Source organism: Manihot esculenta, chromosome 6 (genome assembly GCF_001659605.2).
Source record: "Manihot esculenta cultivar AM560-2 chromosome 6, M.esculenta_v8, whole genome shotgun sequence".
Taxonomy (NCBI): Eukaryota; Viridiplantae; Streptophyta; class Magnoliopsida; order Malpighiales; family Euphorbiaceae; genus Manihot; species Manihot esculenta.
This window is the reverse complement of record NC_035166.2, coordinates 2,233,427-2,258,135: the sequence shown is the minus strand read 5'-3', so window position 1 is coordinate 2,258,135 and position 24,709 is coordinate 2,233,427. Positions and strand designations below refer to the sequence as shown.

The window sequence follows — 24,709 nt, the reverse complement described above, 5'->3', positions numbered from 1 at the left end:
AACTTTCATGTGATTGTTATTAATTCTGAATTTTAAAACAAATTTACTGATTTGTCTATATTTCAAAAATATTCCATTAATAATATTCTTATATTTCATAAATTCTAATATTTTAGTTTTTCAGTTAAAAAATATTAGCTATATTTAATCCATATAAAATTTATTATATATTATTTATTTTTATAATTTTAAATATCTATATTGTTTAGTATTATAATTTATTTGACTTTAATTTTACAAAATTTGTTAATATTTTAGTTGAATAAATTTAAAATAAGAATAAACAAGTAAATTAGTATTAAATAATATTTTTTTCTAAAAATTTTATATTATACTCTACTCATCTCATAATTTTTATTTATTTTATTTTTTACACATTAAAAAATATAATTTTTTATTAACTTTTAATTATATTTATTTTAAATATATTAAATTTTTATTAAATATTAAGTGATATTTTAAGAGATTTTTTATAAATAAAATAAAATTAAATAAAATTATAATAATTAATTTATATTTTACTCTAGTTTTAAAAAGAACTAATAATTTTGTTTTTCGATTAAAAAGTTATTAATTACTTTTAAATATTTATATTATTTAATTTGTATAAATTTTTATAATTTTAAATATTCAGATAATTTATTGAATAAATTTAACATTTCTCTTTAAAGTTTTCCATTAAAATATCTTAAACATAAGAGATTACCAATCAAGTCGTTGTAGTATAGTGGTGAGTATATCCGCCTGTCACGCGGATGACCCGGGTTCGATCCCCGGCAACGGCGTTTTTTGTCTTTTTGCTTTTTGCCAAAAGCAGTATGTTGCCATTCTCAGTCAAGGCAATGGGCGTTGGGTCCTTGGTTGAATTTGACATGCGGGCGTAGTTTCTCATTCTAATGTTAACTGCTTGAAGCTTTTTGCGTTGTAACTATAGAATATGTTGAGATGGGCGAATGTAAGTTATTTATAATTTCTGATTTCATTCTTCTCTTTTTTATTCTTTTTAAATTATAGGAATTAAAAAAAGTTCTATTTTGAAATTATAGATATTAAATTATTTTTTTAAAAAAATCCATATAAAAAAGTGTTTTTTTATATGAACGTTCATAAAAATATCGATAACTTGATTTAATTGGAAGTGACGGTATTTTAAAAAATATTATTTTAATTAGCTTTTTTAAAAAATTATCTTTCACTTGTTTATAAATATAAAAATATTAAAACCTATAGCTGTCATTTTCTCTCTTTGAAATAAATGTAAAGTTGGATTTTTTTTTCAATGTTAAATTATAATTGAATAAATATAATTCCATTAATAATATCCTTATATTTTATAAATTCTAATATTTTAGTTTTTCAGCTAAAAAATATTATGTAAGGGTTTATATTATTTAATTATTTATTTTTATAATTTTAAATATTCAAAATTTATTTGACTTTAATCTTATAAAATTTATTAATATTTTAATTAAATAAATTTAAAATAAAAATAAACTAGTAAATTAATATCATATAATATTTTATCTTTAAATTTTATATTATACTTCCTTTATCTGATAATTTTTATTTACTTTATTTTTCACACATTAAAAATATAATTTTTTTTATTAACTTTCAATTATATTTATCTTAAATACATTAAATTTTATTAAATATTAAGTAATATTTTAATTTATTTTAAAATAAAATAAAATAAAATTATAATAGTAAATTTATATATTATTATAGTTTAGAAAAGACTAAATTAATTATTGGATTAAAAAGTTATTAGTCACCTTTAAATATTTATATTATTTAATTTATATAAATTTTATTATATATTACTTAGTTTTTATAATTTTAAATATTCAGATAATTTATCTGATAAAATTATAAAAAGTTTAATTTTATAAAATTTATTGATATTTTAATCGAATAAATTTCAAATAAAAATAAATTAATAAATTAATATTAATAACATTTATCTTTAAAGTTTCATCAAGTCGTTGTAGTATAGTGGTGAGTATATCCGCCTGTCACGCGGATGACCCGGGTTCGATCCCCGGCAACGGCGTTTTTTGATATGTGGACGTAGTTTCTCAATCTAATGCTAACTGCTTGTGAAGCTTTTTGCGTTGTAACTATAGAATATGTTCAGATGGGCGAATGTAATTTCTGATTTCATTCTTCTCTTTTATAATTTTATTTTATTTTATTTTATTTTTTAATTGAGATTTGAATTCGAAATCTTATAAAACTACTGAAGCTCATAGTTTTAAACTTTGCTTGGTGACAGTCAGAGCTTTTGTTGTGTTTCTAAATCTGAAATAGCATTAATAAAGGCTTTATTATTAAAATAATGCGAATTAAAATAATCATATGTAAAATAATTAAAATATTTTTTAATTATTATTTATAATTTTAAAATACGGTTGTTCAATTCATGTGATTTTTTAAAAATAAAATTTTAATTTGATAATAATTATTTGATTCTTATAATTTAAAAATAACAACTATTTAGTCGATTTAATTAATGAAAGGATTAAATAATTAACGATATAGAATAATAAACAGAATTAAATATATTTTTTTAAATAAAATTAACTAATTAATTGTATTAAGCTATATAAATTAAATAATAATTTTTTCTAATTAGCATTTTGCTTCTGAAAATATCAAAGCAACAGATATATCAAGCCAAATTTAATTTGAAAACGTCAATTCCAGTGCTACTTTTAATAAATATTTTTAGTGATATTTTTAAGATAAACTAATTTTATAAATTATCAAGCAAGTCGTTGTAGTATAGTGGTAAGTATTTCCGCCTGTCACGCGGACGACCCGGGTTCGATCCCCGGCAACGGCGGTGTTTTTATTTTGCTTGCGCTTGCGTGTTTGATGCATGCGACTTCTGTTAATTGCACCCAAAGTTTCACTTTTCTTGAATTTTGATTTAATAATATATTATATTTTTTAAAAAATAATAAAAATTGAAATAAATATATAATTTATAATATTATTTATTATGACGCTTCTAAAATATTTTTCTAGTTTCGCCCTCATTGGTTCGTTTTGATGTTCTTGCTACACTTTTGGCTGAATTTTTTTATTTAATTATTAAAAATATAAATAAAAATAAAATAATTTAAATTTTAATGCATTAATCTCAAATAATTATTGAGGAGTATTTAGTCGGTTCAGTTTTGAATTTAATAGAATATATTAAAAATTAAAATTTTATTATCAAATCGAATCAATTTTGATCAGAAATTGAATTAAATTAAATCGGTTTGATTCAAATTAATTTAAATTTTTAATAATTTTTTTATTTTTTATCTTTTATTTTTAATATTTTAAAATTTAATTAAAATATTTTAATTTTAATATAATTTAATCTTTTTATATTATTAAAAATAATATATTATTATCTCAGCTCAGTTTGATTTTTTAAAATTTTTTTAATTAAAATCAAACCGATTAAAATTTTTAAAATTAAAAATTAAATTAAATTAAAATAAATAAAAAATAAAAATAAAAATTTAAATTAGTTTAATTTAATTAATTTTTTTAATTTAAATAAAATAATGCTCTATCTACAAAATAAGATATTGCTTGACATTTAATCGGCAATAATCATTATATCTATGTTGTTAAATTGGGCCTTTTCATATGCCCTTTTAAATAAAAAGGGCTCAACAATGAAAATGGTCCAACCCGACCCAAAATGGCTCTTCTCTCCCTCTCCCCCTTCTTCCCAAAACCCCCAAAACCCTAACCCTATAAATTTCCATTTCCACTTTGAACCCTCCTGCAATGATCGCCACCTTCAAATCCCAGCAAAACCCTAATAAATCACAGCAGTCAAAGACCTAAAACTATGTCCGAGGTTGAGATTTCCCGTTCGGAGAAGAAGAAGCACAAGAAAAAGAACACACAAGGCATGGAAAAACCGGATGCAAAGCCAAAAGGCTCGGATGATGCCGCCGGCGACTTTATGATCAAGCCTCAGAGCTTTACTCCGGCAATGGACACTTCCCAATGGCCTATTCTATTAAAAAACTATGACCGTCTAAATGTTCGTACTGGTCACTACACTCCTATTCCTTCTGGTTACTCTCCTCTGAAGCGTCCTCTTGCTGAGTACATCCGCTATGGTGTCATGAATCTTGATAAGCCAGCGAATCCATCTTCGCACGAGGTGGTTGCTTGGATCAAACGGATTCTGAGGGTCGAGAAAACAGGGCATAGTGGCACATTGGATCCCAAAGTTACAGGTAACTTGATTGTTTGTATTGATCGAGCCACCCGCCTTGTTAAATCACAACAAGGTGCTGGTAAGGAGTATGTTTGTGTAGCAAGATTGCATGATAAGGTCCCTGATGTTGCCAAAGTAGCTAGAGCTCTTGAGACTTTAACTGGAGCGGTTTTTCAAAGACCGCCATTGATTTCTGCTGTGAAAAGGCAGCTTAGGATTAGGACAATTTATGAGAGTAAGTTGTTGGAATATGACCCAGATAGGCATTTGGTTGTTTTTTGGATTTCTTGCGAAGCTGGGACTTATGTTAGGACTATGTGCGTGCATTTGGGACTGATTCTTGGGGTTGGGGGGCATATGCAGGAGTTGAGGAGAGTGAGATCTGGGATTTTGGGGGAGAGAGATAATATGGTGACTATGCATGATGTGATGGATGCTCAATGGGTTTATGATAATTATAGAGATGAAACCTATTTGAGGAGAGTGATTATGCCTCTTGAAGTGCTTTTGACCAGTTATAAGAGGTTGGTTGTGAAGGATTCTGCTGTGAATGCAATTTGTTATGGGGCTAAACTGATGATTCCAGGATTGTTGAGGTTTGAAAATGACATTGAGGTTGGTGAGGAAGTTGTACTGATGACCACCAAGGGGGAGGCAATTGCTTTGGGGATTGCAGAGATGACTACTGCAGTGATGGCTACATGTGATCATGGTGTTGTGGCAAAGATTAAGAGGGTTGTGATGGATCGCGACACTTACCCGAGGAAATGGGGTTTGGGACCCAGAGCTTCGATGAAGAAGAAGTTGATTGCTGATGGGAAGTTAGATAAACATGGGAAGCCAAATGAGAATACACCTCAAGAATGGATGAGGAATTTGGTTTTGCCCACAGGAGGAGATTCTTTAGTTGCTGGCCTTGCAGCTGCAAATGAGACATCAAAGGAGATTCATGCAGTGAAGGAAGATAAGGAAGAGGTGGAGGAGAAGGAGGAGAAGAAGAAGAAGAAGGAAAAGAAAAGCAAGGATGTTGAAGATGGGGAAGGGCGCAAGCGCAAATTGGATGAAAGCACTGATAGCCCTACTGCTCATGTTCCGGCTAAGAGAGTTAGAGTTGAAGAAGTTGAAAAGGAAGAGACAGTTGAGGTGAAGAAGGTAAAGGAAGGGAGGGTTGACGAAAGTGACGATGATAAGAAAGAGAAAAAGAAGAAGAAAAAGAAGAGTAAAGGAGATGATGAAGCAGAAACTTTTGAGGAAAAGGAGACTGAGAAGGTTAAGAAAAAGGAACGCGGTGATAAAGGTGAAGCTGTTTCACCTGTTACAGAAAAATCTGAGAAGAAAAAGAAGAAGAAGAAAGCCAAAGAGGCTGAGGAGGCTGCAACCATTGATGATGGCAGAACTAATGGTGAGGCTGATAGAAGTGAGAAGAAGGAGAAGAAGAAGAAGAAAAAGAAGGATAGAGATGTTGAAGAGTAGACACCTTCATTAACATTTTTGTTTATTCCTAAATGTGTGCCTTATGTTAACTTTCTGGCAACTGCAATGATAATTTGATAGTTTCTGAAATCCTTGCAATGCAATTTCAGCAGAATCGTTTTCCATAACTTTGGTCTGCACGAAATATAGTTTCTTCTGTTGCAACAATTTATTGGTTCATTCTCTATCATGTTCATTAAGTTGTTGTGGGCAGCAATTATGCATTGGTTAATTTTCCTCTTTGCATTGAAATTTCTAGCAATGATTTATTTGCTGGACAAAGAGAATTTTCTTGATTCCTCATAGGTGGATGGATTATATTCAAAATTTCCAATATTTTGTGAATTCTGGGTCAAATTTATGACAAGTGAAATTCAAAGTGAATGTTCCTGAGCATTTCAACTCCCTTCCCCGTTCTGCTTGTTCAAGTTTATTTTCATTCTTTTCTTCTTCTTTTTTTTAATGGAAAGATTTTATCAACCCAGAAGATTGTAAAAGAAATAATCATCTAAATGAACTCAAATAAGCATATGTCAGTTTAGCGCTTTCATATTAGAAAAAAAGAATTCTCAAGTGAGAAATACTCTCTTAGAAAAAGATATTGCATTAAAATTATTTTCCAACAGATCTTTCTCCATAAAATTTTCAAAGAACCTTTAATTTTAATTTTTTTAAAAATTTTAGCCATCTCTGGGATTTTTTTTTTAAATACTATTTTTTTTTCTTTTTAATTTTTTAAGGGGCGCTTCAAAAATAAGGTTTCTTTATTATTTTATTTTTATAATTTTAAATATTCATATGCCATTTATTTGACAGAAAAATTAAAAATTTTAATTTTATAAAATATATAAATATTTTAATTGTGTAAATTTAAAATAAAAATAAACTAATAAATTCTTAAAAGTGAGGAATTTAATTGTAATTCTCTTTAAAATTTTACATTTAAAATATTTTTGTGTGTGATTGAACTACAGTAGGTTGGCCAAGATGGCTATCAAAGTATTTTAGTAAACAATGTTAGGCGCATTTAGCAACCAAGTCGTTGTAGTATAGTGGTGAGTATTCCCGCCTGTCACGCGGGTGACCCGGGTTCGATCCCCGGCAACGGCGTTTTTTTGTATGCATTCTTTTTTGCTTTAAATGGAAAAATTTTATTATCTAAATGAACCCAAATAAGCTAACATAAGCATGATATTAAAAAAGAAAATAATTCTCAACTGACAAATAATTTGTCTCTAACAAAAAAATTGCATAAGAATTATTTTGAACTTAATCCATAAAAAAATTTTGAATAACTTTTTGTAATTTAAAATTATAATAAAAATTTTAGCCATTAAGAATATGCATGTTCAACTGGTGATTTTTTTTTGAAATGGAATTGGTGAATTTTTTTAAATACTATTTTTTATTTTTATTTTGAATTGTCCTTCAAAAATAAGATTTTGTTTAAATATTTTTCCTTGAAAATAATTCTTTTCCTAAAAGAAATCTCTTAAATATTGATTTTAAGAATTAATTAATTATTATTAAGTTAATAAAAATAACATTATTTTGCTAATTTGACTTAGTCTAATAGACAAAATAATATTATTTATTTGGCTCCTCTAATTTTCTATTAAAAATATGTATATGTAATAAATGAATGCTACCCTTTATTTAATGTATAACCATATATATATATATATATATACAAAACACATAATTTTTCTTTTAATTTTTAAACATTTAATTAATAAAAAATTTACTATTCAATGTTATGGAAAACCATTAGTTGCTTGTTAGGATATAAGATCGCAGTCAAAAATAGATTATTCGGTCTCGTTAAAAATCTGTTAAAAAACTTTTAATATTTAAATTAAAAAAATTAATTAAATTTATATTTGAAGTTACGATAATTTCATATTATATATTTTTATAATGGATTATGTAAAACTGGCAAAAATCTAGACCTAAAGGAGAATATTTCTCTCCTTATATGTTTTTCTTTTGTCCGCTAGTGACGTGAAACAAAACGTATGTTTTTGGGCCACCTGTTATTGCTACATTGATACGAACGTACGAGGGAATCAGATCTCTGCCCCATGCGTAACGGCCCCCTGATTTTCCCGAACGCGCGTACGGGTGGTCCCACAAGGCGAATGAGCTAATTTCTTCTGGGTTCCGAGTTGGGCCGGAAGATAAGATTAAGACTAGGCTCAGAGGGAATGTTCATTGGGCCGAAAGAGCTGGACCGGCCTGATTGAAGAAACTGACTAGAGTCCAGTCTTTGAGCTGAGGGGGCTGGACCTGGTTCTTGAAGTGGGTTTTAGAAGCTTTCAGATTATGGACTTCCCTAATGGGTCTGGTCTCAGACCGGGGTGGAGAAATCCAATGGTCATCATAATCGAATATTATAATTATTTATCATGTCTTACATATTGAAAAAATTAAAAAAATCATAATTTTAACGATTTTTACAATTTAAAATCTTCAGATGAAAATAAAAATTAACTTAATTTATTATTAAATTAAAATATAAATAAAATTTATTAAAATTATTTAAATAATAAAATAAATTTACTGAAATGCTATACAAAATAAGAAAATATAAATAAACATCATCGCAAATAAACAATACTTGAATCTTATTTAGAAATAGATACAATTTTTTTTATTTACTCTTTTATTATCAGCTATTTTTTGACTGATTTTCATCTATAAAAAAATAAAATTAATAAATGAAAGAATATTATTTTAGATCAGTTGTGTAACTAAATCAGTTAAATCAGATGTGTAACTAAATCAGTTGAATATAATTGACTAGATCAGTTTGATCTTTAGGATCCAATATGTGCAGAACTGAATTGGCAAGAAAGAAGAAACAAACAATGGTTATCGAGAACTTTAGATTGCAGAAATTAGTGGAGCAAATTCATTTGCAGGATAAGAAAATCCAAGATTTGAGTTTGAGATTACATAAAATTGAAAAAATAACGAGTCAAATGATGGTAATGATGAGAGCCTCACAAGGAAAAGATAAGAAATCAACGATTCTAGAAATTTTGGCCACGCTAGCAAAAAAGGAGCATGTAATGGAGAATTCCACAATGTAGAATTCCATGTCTGGAAGTCGTGAGGAACAGATGTTGGAATTGTCTAAAGGTTCACAATTGAAAGCCCAAGGCATCTTGGAGTGAGGACGATGAAATGAGATTACCAATTCAAGATGGTAAATCAGATGATTTCAAGAAGGCATATGGACACATTCTTCGACAAAAAATGTGACTCCTCGATCAAATCCCGTTCCTAAAATTCAATTGGGAATTCAAGGCGTGGAAATCTTTAATACCGAAGGTCTATCTCTTGTCCCTATGCTTTTTAAATTTGTTGAAAACAAAAAGGGCATGTTTATTGAGAAGGTTAAAGGTGAAGATTTGAAAGTTTATGGAAAAAATAAATGTGAAAAGTGAGACTTGGATTGCTGTGGTAGTGAATTAAGATTGGGATACCGCAAATATATAATGTTCAAAGAGGATTACTTTGAAATTATGAGAAGATAAATGAAGAAAATGTGTTCCTTGTTGATGGGGAATTCAGGCATTAAAACTATTTGTGAAAATGCCAAAATGAACTGCAAAGGTCTCACAAGCATCGATAAGACACACTTTGAGATGGTTATTCTTTATATTTGTAAACATATGAACAAATTTGGTAATTGGAATCACATATGTGGCTGGACATTAGTTGACATTGTGATCTTGAAGGAACTAGAGTGGGAAATTTGGGGACGGGAAGGCGATCATGTGTCTTTTTGCAAAGGGTGGTTGAATTTTGGAAATTTCTTATAGCTTTTGATATCACTCATAAACAAATTCAGACAAGTGCAAGTGAGTGTATTCTTTGCTGGTTGGAGATTCATAGCTTTTGCGTAATTTGTGGGTTCCAAAGACCTTGTTATGGAGCCAAGTTTCAGCTCTTAAGAAAAGAGAACAGGAATGAGTAGCATTTCGGTTCATCCTCAGGGACAAGGATGACCTTCATAGGGAGGATAATGTTAGAATATAAGAAGTTGGATTAGTTAGCTAAAGAGGCAGTAACTGGAGGGAATGAGAAAAAATGAAGATGGGAGAGAATGAGAAGAATGGAAATTGATAGAAAAAAAATGAAAGAAAATTATAAGATAAGATAGTCAATTGAAAAAAAATAATTAAATTAATTTATTATTCATATAATTATATATATATATATGTTATCATTTTATTTATATATTTTTAAATATTTATATTATTTAATTTATTTAAATAAAATTAAAATATGTTGACTAGCAATTTATTCAGCAATGAATATATAATTGAGTAAATTTAAAATAAGAATAAATCAGCGAATCCTTAAAATCAAGGATCTAATTTTAATTCTTAAAATTTTACATTCAAAATATTTTTTTGTTTGATTAAATTGGAATATGTTGGCCAAGATAGCAATTTGAAATGTAATTGATGTTTGGCGCAGTTGGCCATTGAGTCGTTGTAGTATAGTGGTGAGACCCGGGTTCGATCCCCGGCAGCGGCGTTTCTTGTCCTTTTCTCTTTAACGTTGAAAAATTTTATAATCAATCTCACAGGATTTTTCTCTAACAAAAAAAAATTGCATAAGTATTATTTTGAACTTAATCCATTAAAGATTTTGAAGATAAATTACATGTTAATCCGTCAGTTTTAACATTAATTAATTATTCTTATATTTTTTAAAATCAAATACTTAAATTTTTTTATATTAGATTCTAATTTTTTTATCTATTTCTTACCATTAAAAGCATAAAAATCTGTTTATTATCTCCTTTTTAAATTAAAAAAAATTAAAAATTAGTGCCATCTATCAAAATTTAAACATTTTAATAATTTCTTTTTCATTTAAAATGAAACTTAAATCCTATTAACTTTTATTTAAATTATTATATTCGACTAAATTTTACTTTATCTGTCCCATAATTTTTATCTACTTTACTTTTTCACACATATTAAAAAATATAATTTTTTTATTAATTTTTCAATTATATTCATTTTAAATACATTAAATTTTATTAAATATTAAGAAATATTTTGAGAGATTTCTTAAAAATAATATAAAATTAAATAGAGTTATAATAATTAACTTATATTATTATAGTCTAAAAAATGTAGACAATAATTTTGAGACAACTAAAAAAGAAAAAATAGATAAAAATTATGGAACAGAGAAACACTTTTTGTTCTTAAATTTCTATTTATTAAAATACTCCAGTACTTAATAATTTTAAAATTTTTAAAAAATACTTATAATTTTAGCCATTTTTAAGTGTTATCAAGTAATTTTTAAATAGATTATAGATTTTTATAAATAATATTTTATATAGAAATTATACTTTCAAAATTTTGACCACTCACTAGTTTTAAACTAATATAAATCAAGTAATTTTTAAATAGATTATAGATTTTTGCAAATAATATTTTATGAAGAAATTATACTTTCAAAATTTTGACGATTCACTAATTTTAAACTAATATTTATAATGGATGAAATAACTATAATTTTGAATGGACTAAATATTAAGAGATTTAATAGTTTAATTTTAAAAATATAAAAATTGATATGTTAATTACGCTAAAATTCAAAAATAAAAGTCTAGTTTATACAATATAAAATGTTTCATCAACATTAATAAAAATTTAATTATTTATGAGGGCATTTTAGATATTTAAAATATTAATTCTTACTTTAATCTATTGACTAACGAAATTATAAATGAAAATACTTCTCATTTAGATGACTGATTATATGACTGATTAGAAGAATTTAAGTATTCGATTTTAAAAATATAGAAACCGATCCATTAATTACACTAAAACTAATATAATTTACTTTAATTTAAACTTTTTAAATATTAAGATTATATAAAATTCAACTTTTTACTGGTGGTATTTTTTTATGTGGATTATTTTCATGAATTTTTAAAAAATTTACTGATTTATTCATATTTTAAAATTATTTAATTAAAATATTCATATATTTACTAAACTCTAATAATTTAGTTCTCTAGCCAGTAAAGCGGTTAATTGTCTTAAATATTTAATTCATATAATTATATATATATATATTATTATTTTATTTTTATATTTTTAAATATTTATACTATTTAATCTAATTAAATAAAATTAAAATAAATTGATTAACAATTTAGTGAAAGGATTAGAGTTAAATTTTTAAAAATATAGGAATATATCAATTGAGTAAATTTAAAATAAGAATAAATCAGTAAATCCTTAAAATCAAGGATCTAATTTTAATTCTTCTTAAAATTTTACATTCAAAATATTTTTTTTGTTTGATTAAATTAGAATACAGTAATGTTAGGCGCAGTTGGTCATTAAGTCGTTGTAGTATAGTGGTGAGTATTCCCGCCTGTCACGCGGGTGACCCGGGTTCGATCCCCGGCAACGGCGTTTCTTTCTTGTCTCCTTAACATTGTAAAATTTTATAATCAACCTCACAGAATTAAAAAAAATTCCATAAGAGTTATTTTGAACTTAATCCATTAAAGATTTTGAAGAAATTTTTTTAATCTAAAATTATAAAAATTTTAGCCATTAAGAATATACATCTTCAACTGGTGAATTTTTTTAAATATTATTTTTTATTTTTATTATTTTTTAAATTGTTCTTAAAGAAGATTTTGTTTAAATATTTTCTTGAAAATATTTTTTTCTTAAAAATTGTTTTTAAGAATTAATTATTTATTAGTAAGTTAATAAAAAATAACATTATTTTGTTAGTCTGACAATGTAATAGACAATATTATTTATTTAGCTCCACTAATTTCTATTAAAAAAAGCATATTTAATAAATAAATGCTACTTTTTATTTAATGTATTATTATTAAAAAAAATTAATTTTCTATTAAATTTACTCGTTAAATAGTATAAAAAAAATTAAAATATTCTCGATCACAATGTTAACTAATGTTTTTTTCATCAATATTTTATAACAGAAATATTTCTTTAATTTTTTTTTAAACATTAGATTTCGTATAATAAATAAAAGTAATTTTGGGCTTGAAGCTATAAGCCCACTGAAGAAGACTCTGTTCTGGGCTAAATCCATTGAAACGAAAGCCATTATCACCTATGAATCAACTACCGCCATTGGTACTGTCTCTTCAAGTTCAAGCAGGTATCCGCCCATCAATCTCTATAATAAATTCTTCATATCAATTGTGCTTTTCAAGTCATCAAACTATTTCAATTTTTGTTTTATAATCTTTCCTTCGCTCCACGAAAGAGGCAAAATTTTTCCATGGAGTCTCATTCTCAGTCTGAGTCTCAGTCTAACTCCATCCAAGATATCTTCGAATCCTCGCTAAATCTAGAGGATACCCATTACGGTGAAGGCTATAGTCATGGTGTAGTTGCAGGAAAAGAGGAAGCTCGACAAGTGGGCCTCAAGACTGGTTTCGAGGTCGGCGAGGAACTTGGCTTCTATCGGGGCTGTGTCGATGTTTGGAACTCTGCCATTCGGATTGACCCGACTGCATTATCGACCCGGGTTCAGAAATCCATCAAGCAAATGGAAGAGTTGATTGAGAAATACCCGCGGTTGGATCCGGAGGATGAGAGTGTGGAGGAGATTATGGATAGTTATGAGTATAAATGCGTACTTGTACCATATTGAAGAGGAGGAATCAAATAATACAATAACTCTCTCTCTCTTTCTCTCCTTCTCCCTCCGTTCTTCCTTTCCTTTCCTCTCCCCTTTCTTCTATTTTCTTCTCCCATTTCCTCTATTTTCTATCTAGTCATGGCCTTGCCATAAGAGAAAAGGGAAGAAATTATTAGAGGAGAAAATAAATTAAGTGAAAATAATAAAAAGGAAAAATTATAGAGAGAAGGAAAATGATTAGAGAAAAAAATGGGAGAAACTAATATAGATAAAAATTAAAGCGAAAATGAAAGAAAAATAGGGAAAAGAAAATGAAAAAATTAATAAAAAGAAAAATTATAGAGAAATGAAGAAAAGAAGAGAAGATGAGAGAAAAAAAGGATAATAAAAGAAAGAAAAATGATAAAAAAATATGAAAGAAAATTATGAGATAAGATCATCAATTGAAGGAACTAACAGAAAAAGAAAGAAAGCAGAAGTGAGAAAAATTAAATTAAATTTTAGTATAATTAACGGATGAATTTTTATATTTTTATAACAGAACACATAAAATTTTTATACAATTAATTTATATAAATGAGAGATTTTTTTATTTATTTTTATTATTAAAAATATTTTTATTATTTTTTTAAATAAATAAATTACAGGTTAATTCTTTAATTTTAATATAATTAATAGATCATTTAGTTCTTATATTTTTAAAATTGAACACTTAAGTTCGATTAAATTTTAATGTTTTCATCAATTTCTTGTAATTAAAAAACATAAAAATCTCTTTATTGACTCTTTTTTAAATTAAAAATATTAAACAGTTGGATTTTCATTTATTTTTTCTCCTCTATTAAAATTTAAATATTTTAATTCTTTTTTTTTCATTTGAAATAATACTTAAATTTTTATTAATTTTTATTTAGATTATCATATTCAATTATTTACTTTACTTTTTACAAGAAATATAAATTTTTTTATTAATTTTTTAATTATATCATCTTAAATATATTAAATTTTATTAGATACTAAGAGATGTTTTGAGATTTTTTTAAAAATAAAATAAAATAAAATAAAGTTATAATAGTTAATGTATGCGTTACTATAGTCTAAAAAAAGAAAGTAGACAATAATTTTGAGACAATAAAAAAAAGGATAAAAATTATAGGACGGAGGGAGTAATACTTTTCATTTTTTAATTTCCATTCATTAAAATACTTGAATACGTAATAATTTCAAAATTTTTAGAAAATACATATAATTTCAGTTATTTTTAAGTGCTATCAAATAACTTTTAAATAAATTATAGATTTTTACAAATAATATTTTAGAAAAAATTATACTTTCCACTAGTTTTAAACTAATATTTATAATGGATAAAAGAATTATAATTTTGAATAAACTAATTATAGAGAGATTTAATAGTTCTGTTAATTATTATTTTGACACATTGACTAATGAAATTATGAATGAAAATACCTCTTATTTAAATGGACCGATTGTACAGAGATTTAAGGGTTTGATTTTAAAAATATAGAGACTAATTTTTTTAATTATACTAAAACTAATGTAATTTACTCTAATTTAATTTTTTAAAATTTTAAAATTATATAAAATTCAACTTTTTACTCAATGGTGTTTTTTAAGTGAATTATTTGAATTTCTAAAAATTTTACTGATTTATTCATATTTTAAAATTATTTAATTAAAATATTCATATATTTACTAAACTATAATAATTTAGTTCTCTGGTTAGTAAAACAGTTAGCTGTCTTAAATATTTATACATTTAATCCATATAATTTTTCTCATATATATTATTATTTTGTTTCATATATTTTTAAATATTCATACTATTGAATTTATTTAAATAAAATTAAAATAAATTAATTAGCAAAAGGATTAAAGAGTTAAATTTTTTAAAAAATATGAATATATTAATTGAGTAAATTTAAAATAAGAATAAATCAGTGAATCCTTAAAATCGAGGAACTAATTTTCATTCTTCTTAAAATTTTACATTCATAATATTTTTTCGTTTGATTAAATTAGAATACGTTAGCCAAAATAGTAATCCATTAATGTAAGCAATTTAGGCGCAATTGGTCATTAAGTCGTTGTAGTATAGTGGTGAGTATTCCCGCCTGTCACGCGGGTGACCCGGGTTCGATCCCCGGCAACGGCGTTTCTTCCTTTTCTCTTAACATTGAAAAATTTTATAATCAACCTCACAGAATTTTTCTCTAACAAAAAAAATTGCATAAGAATTATTTTGAACTTAATCCATTAAAGATTTTGAAGAAATTTTTTTAATCTAAAATTCTAAAATTTTTGCCATGAAGAATATACATCTTCAACTAGTGAATTTTTTTTTAAATATTATTTTTAACTTTTATTATTTTTTAAATTGTTCTTAAAAAAATATTTTGTTTAAATATTTTCTTGAAAAAATATTTTTTTCCTAAAAAAAACTTCTTAAAAATTGTTTTTAAGAATTAATTATTTATTAAATTTCAAAAATTAGAATGTAACTTACTTTTTTGAGTTGTAATAATTTTAGTTACTTTCTTGAATTTTTAAACATTTAATTAATGAAAAATTTACAATCCAATATTATGAAAAACCGATTAGTTTAGTTTTTAATTTTAAAAAAATATATTAAAATATTTTTAATGTTTTAAAAATTTATTAATTTATCTCTCCATTAATTTTAATTATTAATTTTGGTTATTAAATAGTATAAAAAAAATTAAAATATCTTCAATATAAATGGAGTAATGGATTCTTTAGAAACTTAAGAGATTTATTAATGAGTTTTTTCAAATTCAAACTATAAAAAATAAAACACTTAACGGTTAAAATCAATGAAGAGACTAATTATGTAACGACCCGGAAATCAGACCGCTACCGGCGCTAGGATCCAGATCGGCTTAAGGCCGCCGGGACCCGTAGCAAGCCTAACATACCTCCTGTATACCTGATAAATCCCATACATGATCAACATATACATAAAACTGTAAACTTTTTCCTTCCTTTACCAAGTTTAACCTGTGCATGCACATAACCATAAACATAAATCACACACTGGAGCCCTCAATAAATGTTCCAATGGGGTATCATAACATACATTAAACTTGGTTAAACATGAACATCATAAAAACATTTTATAGATCATGTATCAAAGGGGATAACCATACACATAGGGTCAAGCACAATTCTAATCCTCAATATCATTATTACATGACTATTCAATACTTTACAATTCATCATGTCCACATCTAACTATTACATAAACATAACTTTACTCTTTTTGACCTCATGGCCTATCCCGTACCTGCATACTGTAATACCCAGCTAGACTCCGGTATCGGAATTCCTACCGTCCGGTGGAATCTCGGATGTCGGAGACCTCTAGAAGGGTAAAACCATGTTTTCATAAAATGTTTTAATGTGTTTTATGTTTTAAGCATGAAAGGAAATGAGTTTTTGCATGAAAACAATATTGGAGGAAAACACAGGTTCGGCCACCGAAACAAAAAGTTCGGCCGCCGAACATGCAGGCATTCGGGTGTGCCTTAGGCCCCCGAAGGCATAAGTGAGGGAAGTCCAGGTTCGGCTGCCGAACCTCAAGTTCGGCCGCCGAATATGGCATGCATGCGGAGGCACGTTCGGCCCCCGAACGTGGCCTGGCCAGCCACTATAAAAGGGTCCCTTAGCCGAAAACGGGCGAGCTTTTCTCCCCATTGTCGGCCAAGGTGAGCTCTCCGCCGTTCCTCACCAATCTTTGAGCTTTTCCTTCAAATCTTTCACGATTTTCACAAGTTTTCATCTTGTTTTGAAGATTTTCAAGTTTTGAGCAAGTTTTGGAGCTTTGAGGTTCAAGAACTCAAATCTCTCCCATCTCCGAGTTTAGGTCGTCTCTCTCTCGATCTTCAAGAGGTAAGAGCCGATCTTAAGCTCATTGCATGTTTTAAGTAAGTTTTATGTAAGATCTATGAGGTAGAATGCATGTTTAGCTTATGGTTAGGTTTATGAGCTTATGTTGTGTTTTTGAGCAATGTGTTGTTGTTGTGTGTTGTAGTTGGGGTTTAAGTTAGTTTGAAGCCCCTAGGAGCCAATGTATGTATATTTGCATGATTTGAATGAGTTATATGCATGTTGGAATGGGAAGGAGAGGTTTTTGTGCAAAGGGAACCAAGTTTCTGCCCTTTGGCAGAAACCAGATTCGGCAGCCGAAGGACTTTTGGCCGCCGAACCTGCCTGGGAGGCAGGCCTTTCGGCTGCCGAAGTTGCCCCCGAAAAGAGACTTTCGTCTCTGTCTGGGACTTTCGGCCGCCGAAGGTGTCGCCGAACCTGCCTGGGTTTCGGCTCTGGAGGGACTTTCGGCCGCCGAAGGTGCCGCTGAACCTGCCCTGTTTAGCCTTCCTTTGCATGTTTTGCATGATTGTTTTAAGGTGTTTTAGGGGGTTTTTGGGGGATGTTTTCAGAGTCATGTTATAGTATGTTGGTCCCTCATTTGAGTCCACCTGTGTAGGTTCGGACCCGAGGAACCGAGGACCTCAGCAGTGAGTCAGCTGCTTCAGTCTTTGTCAGAGCTAGCTAAGGTGAGTAGAATAACTCTTTATGTTCAAGTAAATAAATAAGTTTTGAGCATGTTCATGCATCACGGATGCCATGTAATATTTTAGGTTGTTTGCATTAGTTACACGAATATGTTGCATTGCATAAAATGTTGTTGATGCGGATGAATGTTGAATGATCCATTAGCCCTCATATGTTATGACATGATGATATGATATGGAAGTCCAGGTGTGGCCTGCACTACGCCCCTGGCACTATGTAAGAGAAAGACCGGACGTGGCCTGCACTACGCCTCCGGCACTATGGATTATGTATGTTATGTTATGTATAAGAGAAAAACCAGGTGTGGCCTGCACTACGCCTCTGGCATGATTGGAATATGTAGAGGGCTAAATAGTGACAAGTTCATCCTTGATATGATTAGTTGTGATGTGATGCATTTCATGATAGCATGTGTTTTAAATGCTTTATTATTCTGCTCACTGGGCTCTAGTAGCTCACCCCTTTCCCAAATTCCCCAGGTTTGCAGGTGCAGGGTAGACCAGGAGGTCCGCAAGAGTATTGAAGTCGTTTGTATGTAATAGATAGAATGTGGACATGAAAAAAATGTAAAGTTATGAATAGTTATGTAATATATTGATATTGAGGATTAGAGGTTGTGCTTGACCCTATGTGTATGATATCCCTTTTAATACATGATCTTAGAGGTTTTGTAATGCTTATGTAAACCATCTCAACACATGTTATGCCACCCATTGGGGGCATTGATGAGGTCCCACAGAGGGGCCAATGTTTATGATTCATGTTTATGTTCAGTACATGTGCAGGTTGAGTTGGTGTATGAGAGAATGAATGAAAGAAAAGTTTTAATTTTTGTGTATGTTGATGATCATGTATGGGATTAATCAGGTTCACAGGATGCATGTTAGGCTTGCTACGGGTCCCGGCGGCCTTAAGTCGACCCGGATCCTAGCGCCGGTAGCGGTCCGATTTTCGGGTCGTTACAGAGTGGTATCAGAGCCCTAGGTTCATATGGTCGGACCTAGAGTGTCGGGCTCATAGATGTTATAGAAGGTCAAGCACAATAAGAAGATCATGTCCACTAGGATAGGATGTGGAGTCCTATCTTGCATAATGATGTGAAATGCCATGATTATATGCATGTGCATTAATAATATGCTATGATATGTGATGCGGGTTCATGTGTGCCCACATGAACCATATGATGCTAATGTTTATGTGATGTGTACTGTTTTTCAGAAAACAGGATGAGAGGAACTCGTCGATCAGCAAGATTGACTGGAGTACCACCTGAGGATGAGGGCACGAGCGCCCGTCCTCCAGCATTGCCTAGGGCAATGTCAAGCAGGTCTAGTAGAGAAAGAGCAGTGAGAGACCCTAGGAGGTCTTTGGATCTGGGTAGAAGCAGATCAGTAAGAGGAACAGTTTAGGGAGGAATGTCAGAGGACATGGGGGACGATATGGATGTAGAGCAGAGGAGGGATGGCAGTCTGGGAGTTAGCATGTCAGAAGAAAGAATGGGAGAGTCCCAAGGAGGCACTCAGGCCTCGGAATTTGTTCAGCCACCCCACTACCCACACTTCTCATAAAATCCCGGGTATTCGATGGGAGGTACATCGGATTACCCTAACTTTACCCCTTATCCCACACACATGCCATACCCACCCTACTACCCACCATATTCACAATACCCAATGTATCCACCCCCACCATACTATCCAAATCCAGCAAACCCTACCTCAGAAAATGTTGCACCTCCTCCTCCTCCAGCAGAACCAGCAGCCCCAGCTACTCAACCTTCTAGACCTAGCTCAGCCAGTGGGAGCAAGGTCAAGATGACCGACTACATGAAGTTGGGTGCTCCTCAGTATGAAAAAAGGGATGACCCGTTTGTGTATCTTGAGAGGGTCAAGGTGATCACAGATGAAATTTGGGCTGATGATAGTAGAGCCATTCAGATGGCTGGGTTCACACTTAAGTGCAAGAAGGCACGAGAGTGGTTCAAGAATTATGTGAACCCGAGGGTGGACAGCTTGTCTTGGGAAGAGTTTGCAAACGAGTTTGCAGGATGGGCTTTCCCCGACAGCTCAAGGGAATTAAAGATGATAGAGTTTGAACAGTTGAGGTAGACTGATGATATGAGTATTGATGAGTTCACGGACAGATTCTTGGAGTTGTTGCCATTTGCAGGGCAAAATCTTGACTCAGATCAGAAAAGGTCAAGGAGGTATATCATAAAACTCCACTCTAGATATTCCTCCTTAATCCAGTCAGCAGATAGGGAGAGCTTCCATGCCATTGTGGACATGGCCCGGAAAATGGAGGCCAGTGCCATCATTCAGGGGACAGTTAAGCAGTCAGTGGCACAGCCTTCTGGTTCTAAGACCCCAGGCTCTTCTTCAATGAGTGCAGCAGCTTCAGGTAGTAAAAAGTGAGACAGAGGCTCTAGGAAGTCCAAGAAGAACAAGTTCTGGAACAAGGTTAAGTCCAGTCTGGGACTAGGGAGTAGTTCGAGCTCTGGTGCAGATAATGCAGTTTGTGCAAAGTGTGGAAGGCCACACAGGGGAGTTTGCCGGGCTGGGACAGCAGCCTGCTTCAGATGCGGGCAAGAGGGACACATGGCTCGGGAGTGTCCTAGGGCAGCTTTTGGAGCACAGTCCCAGCAGACAGCTTTAGGTAGTGTAGCGCAGCCAGTAGCTCCAGCCACGACTCAGGCCAGTGGCAGAGGTAGAGGGAGAGGGGCAGCCTCTTCTTCAGCGGGTTTCAGAGGTGAAGGTCTGTAACGACCCGAAAATCGGACCGCTACCGGCGCTAGGATCCAGATCGGCTTAAGGCCGCCGGGACCCGTAGCAAGCCTGACATGCAACCTGTAAACTTGTTTAATCCCATACATGATCAACAACATACATAAAAATTAAAACTTTTCTTTCATACATTCTATCATACGCCAAACTCAACCTGTGCATGCACTGAACATAATCATCATCATAAACTTGACCCCTCTATGGGATCTCATCAATGCCCCCAATGGGTGGCATAACATGTGTTGAGTTGGCTAACATTGTAACGATCCGAAAATCGGACCGCTACCGGCGCTAGGATCCGGGTCGACTTAAGGCCGCCGGGACCCGTAGCAAGCCTAACATGCATCCTGTGAACCTGCTTAATCCCATACATGATCAACAACATACATAAAAATTAAAACTTTTCTTTCCATATACATCAACCAAACTCAACCTGTGCATATACATTATATATAACATAATCATAACATTGATCCCTCAGTGGGATCTCATCAGTGCCCCCAATGGGTGACACAACATATGCTGAGTTGGTTTACATAAATGACATAAAATAACCAAGATCATGTATTAAAAGAGATTACAACATCTATGGTCAAGCACACCTCTAATCATCCATAAACATCATCTCATTACATATCTATACTGATTAAGACATTACATTACGATTTGATCATGTCCATTGCTAGCTATTACATAAGCATGACTGCTTTACTCTATCCGGACTCCCGCACTATACCGTAACTGCAAACCTGGGGGTAAAGGGAGAGGGGTGAGCTAAAAGCCCAGTGAGTAGAACTATAAAACATATTAACACTATGCTCCAATGAAATGCATCATAACACAAACAATTCACATAAGAGTTGGGTGAACTTGTCACCAATTAGTCCAAGCTAACATTGTGCCAGGCCGTAGCATGGGGTCCTGGTCTTCCTGTCATAACATACATTACTTACCATTTCCCCAGGGCCTCCTCTGGGCTCCTGGTCTTTGAGTCCCATAACCGTGCCAGGCCGTAGAATGGGGTCCTGGTCTTTCCTTACATTGTGCCAGGCCGTAGAATGGGGTCCTGGTCTTCCTGTCATGGACTAATTGGGTCATCCAACATTCACCCACATCAACAACAATAGATGCAATGCGGCATATTCGTGAAGCTAATGCAATCATCCTATAGCATAATCATGATGCATGAAACATGATAAAACATTTAATTTAAAAGATTAAGTTTAGTTCCACTCACCTCTGGCTGACTCTGACAACACCGAAGCAGCTGAACTCACTGCTGGGGTCCTCGGTTCCTCGGGTCCGAACCTACACAGGTGGACTCAAATGAGGGACCAAACATACCTGAACATAACTATAAACTATTCTCCAAAAACCCCCTAAAACATCATGAAACAACCATAGGAAAACATGCAAGGAAGGCCTGGACAGGGCACTTTCGGCGGCAGGTTCGGCGGCCGAAAGTCCCTCTAGAGCCGAAAGTCAGGCAGGTTCGGCGGCACCTTCGGCGGCCGAAACTCCCAGACAGAGACGAAACTCATGCATGTTCGGCGGCACCTTCGGCGGCCGAAACTGCCAGACAGAGACGAAAGTCTCCTTTCGGGGGCAAGCTTCGGCAGCCGAAAGGCTGCCTCCCCAGCTATGTTTGGCGGCCGAAAGTCCTTCGGCTGCCGAACCTGTTTTCTGCCAAAGGGAAGAAACTTGGCTCCCTATGCACATTTCGCCTCCAAACCTTTCCAACATGCATCAAACCTATCCTACAACACACAAACACAAGCATACATGTTCCTAGGGGCCTCAAACCATCATAAACCCCATCTACAACACATCAAGCATCCACATTGTTCAAAAACACACATTTATACCCATAAACATAACCATAACCTAAACATGCATTCTAACCCATAGATCTACTTAAAACTTACTTAAAACATGCAATGAGCTTAAGATCGGCTCTTACCTCTTGAAGATCGAGAGAGAGACGACCTAAACTCGAAGTTGGGAGAGCTTGAGTTCTTGAACCTCCAAGCTCCAAAAACTTTGCTCAAAAGCTCAAATCTTCAAAACAAAGTGAAAATCTTGAGAGATCTAGAGGAAAGACGCCAAAGATGGGTGAGGGGCGGCAGAGACTCACCTTGGCCGAAAATGGGGGAAAAAGCTCGCCCGTTTTCGGCTAAGAGACCCTTTTATAGTGGCTGGCCAGACCACGTTCGGGGGCCGAATGTGCCTCCGCATGCATGCCATGTTCGGCGGCCGAACTTGAGGTTCGGCGGCCGAACCTGGACTTCCCTCACTTATGATTTCGGGGGCCTAAAGCACACCCGCAACGTATGCATGTTCGGTGGCCGAACCTGAGTTTTCCTCCAATGCTATTTTCATGCAAAAACTCATTTTCTTTCATGCTTAAAACATAAAACACATTAAAACATTTCATAAAAACATGGTTTTACCCTACTAGAGGCTTCCGACATCCGAGATTCCACCGGACGGTAGGAATTCCGATACCGGAGTCTAGCCAGGTATTACAAACATAGTCATCAATAAACATTAAGATCATGTATCAAAAAGGGATTACAACATCTATAGGGTCAAGCACAACTTCTAATCCTCAATATCATTATACATAACATAACTATTCAGTTATACATCATCTTACAATTTATCATATCCACATTCTAACTATTACATACATAAGACTTCATTACTCTTCTGGACTTCTCTGTCTAGCCCGTACCTGCAATCCTGGGGGATTAGGAAAAAGGGGTGAGCTACTAGAGCCCAGTGAGCAGAATAATAGAAAACAACATTTAAATCTCATGCCATCATGTAATGCAACACATCACAACAAATCACATCTCGGATGGTATTGTCACCAATAGTCCTCTACGTTCCAAAGTGCCGGGATGTAGAATGGGTACAACCGGTCTTTCTCTTAACATAACATCTCATAACATTCCAATGTGCCAGGGACGTAGAATGGGTACAACCTGGACTTTCTCTTACATAGTGCCAGGGACGTAGAATGGGTACAACCTGGACTTTCATACCATATCATGCCGTAACATCATCATACTATAGGAGGACTAAATGATCATCCAATAACCAATCCACATCAACATCATAAATGCAATGCAACATATTCGTGAATTCTAATACAAACAACCTAATTCATCACATGGCATTCATGATGCATGAACATGCTCAACTGTATAATTCATTTGCTTTAAAAACATAAAGGTTTATTCTACTCACCTCTGGCTGAAGCTCTACTGACTCAGAAGTAGCTGAACTCACTGCTGGGGTCCTCAGTTCCTCGGGTCCGAACCTACACAGGTGGACTCAAATGAGGGACCAAACAACTAGAACATAACTCTAAAAATATCCCCCAAAGACCCCCTAAAACACCTCAAAACAATCATGCAAAACATGCAAAGGAAGGCTGGACAGGGCACTTTCGGCGGCAGGTTCGGCGGCCGAAAGTCCCTCCAGAGCCGAAAGTCAGGCAGGTTCGGCGGCACCTTCGGCGGCCGAAACTCCCAGACAGAGGCGAAACTCATGCATGTTCGGCGGCACTTTCGGCGGCCGAAACTCTCAGACAGAGGCGAAAGTCCTCTTTCGGGGGCAAGCTTCGACAGCCGAATGCTGCCTCCACAAGAGGGTTCGGCGGCCGAAAGTTCCTTCGGCTGCCGAACCTGGTTTCTCCCAGAATGGCAGAAACTCAGTTCTTCTATGCATAATTGCCTCCAAAACTTCCAAAATGCATATAACTCATTCAAATTATGCATACAAGCTCCTAGGGGTCTCAAACTACCTTAAACCCCAACTACAACACATCAAACAACACAAATCCAACATACATTGTCCATAAACCAACATATACCCAAAAACTCATAAAAACCCTACACATGCATTCTACCCCATAGATCTTGCATAAAAC

At 32.3% G+C, this 24,709-nt stretch overlaps 2 protein-coding genes and 6 non-coding genes across 8 annotated transcripts; all 8 read left to right on the top strand.

Annotated features, from left to right (window-relative positions):
- Positions 1-713: 713 nt before the first annotated feature.
- On the top strand, positions 714-785 carry TRNAD-GUC. Its single transcript has one exon. It is a non-coding gene; the product is annotated as a tRNA-Asp (tRNA).
- A 1,196-nt stretch (positions 786-1,981) lies between these two features.
- TRNAD-GUC lies at positions 1,982-2,053 on the top strand. Its single transcript has one exon. It is a non-coding gene; the product is annotated as a tRNA-Asp (tRNA).
- Positions 2,054-2,773: 720 nt separating this feature from the next.
- Positions 2,774-2,845, top strand: TRNAD-GUC. Its single transcript has one exon. It is a non-coding gene; the product is annotated as a tRNA-Asp (tRNA).
- An 833-nt stretch (positions 2,846-3,678) lies between these two features.
- On the top strand, positions 3,679-5,835 carry LOC110617627 (H/ACA ribonucleoprotein complex subunit 4). Its single transcript, XM_021760547.2, has one exon. The coding sequence runs from the start codon at positions 3,857-3,859 to the stop codon at positions 5,705-5,707; it is 1,851 nt and encodes a 616-aa protein (XP_021616239.1). The 5' UTR covers positions 3,679-3,856; the 3' UTR covers positions 5,708-5,835.
- Positions 5,836-6,745: 910 nt separating this feature from the next.
- On the top strand, positions 6,746-6,817 carry TRNAD-GUC. Its single transcript has one exon. It is a non-coding gene; the product is annotated as a tRNA-Asp (tRNA).
- A 5,276-nt stretch (positions 6,818-12,093) lies between these two features.
- On the top strand, positions 12,094-12,165 carry TRNAD-GUC. The gene has a single exon. It is a non-coding gene; the product is annotated as a tRNA-Asp (tRNA).
- Positions 12,166-12,851: 686 nt separating this feature from the next.
- Positions 12,852-13,641, top strand: LOC110618230 (protein LTO1 homolog). Its single transcript, XM_021761357.2, has one exon. The coding sequence runs from the start codon at positions 13,016-13,018 to the stop codon at positions 13,388-13,390; it is 375 nt and encodes a 124-aa protein (XP_021617049.1). The 5' UTR covers positions 12,852-13,015; the 3' UTR covers positions 13,391-13,641.
- Positions 13,642-15,479: 1,838 nt separating this feature from the next.
- TRNAD-GUC lies at positions 15,480-15,551 on the top strand. Its single transcript has one exon. It is a non-coding gene; the product is annotated as a tRNA-Asp (tRNA).
- Positions 15,552-24,709: the final 9,158 nt, after the last annotated feature.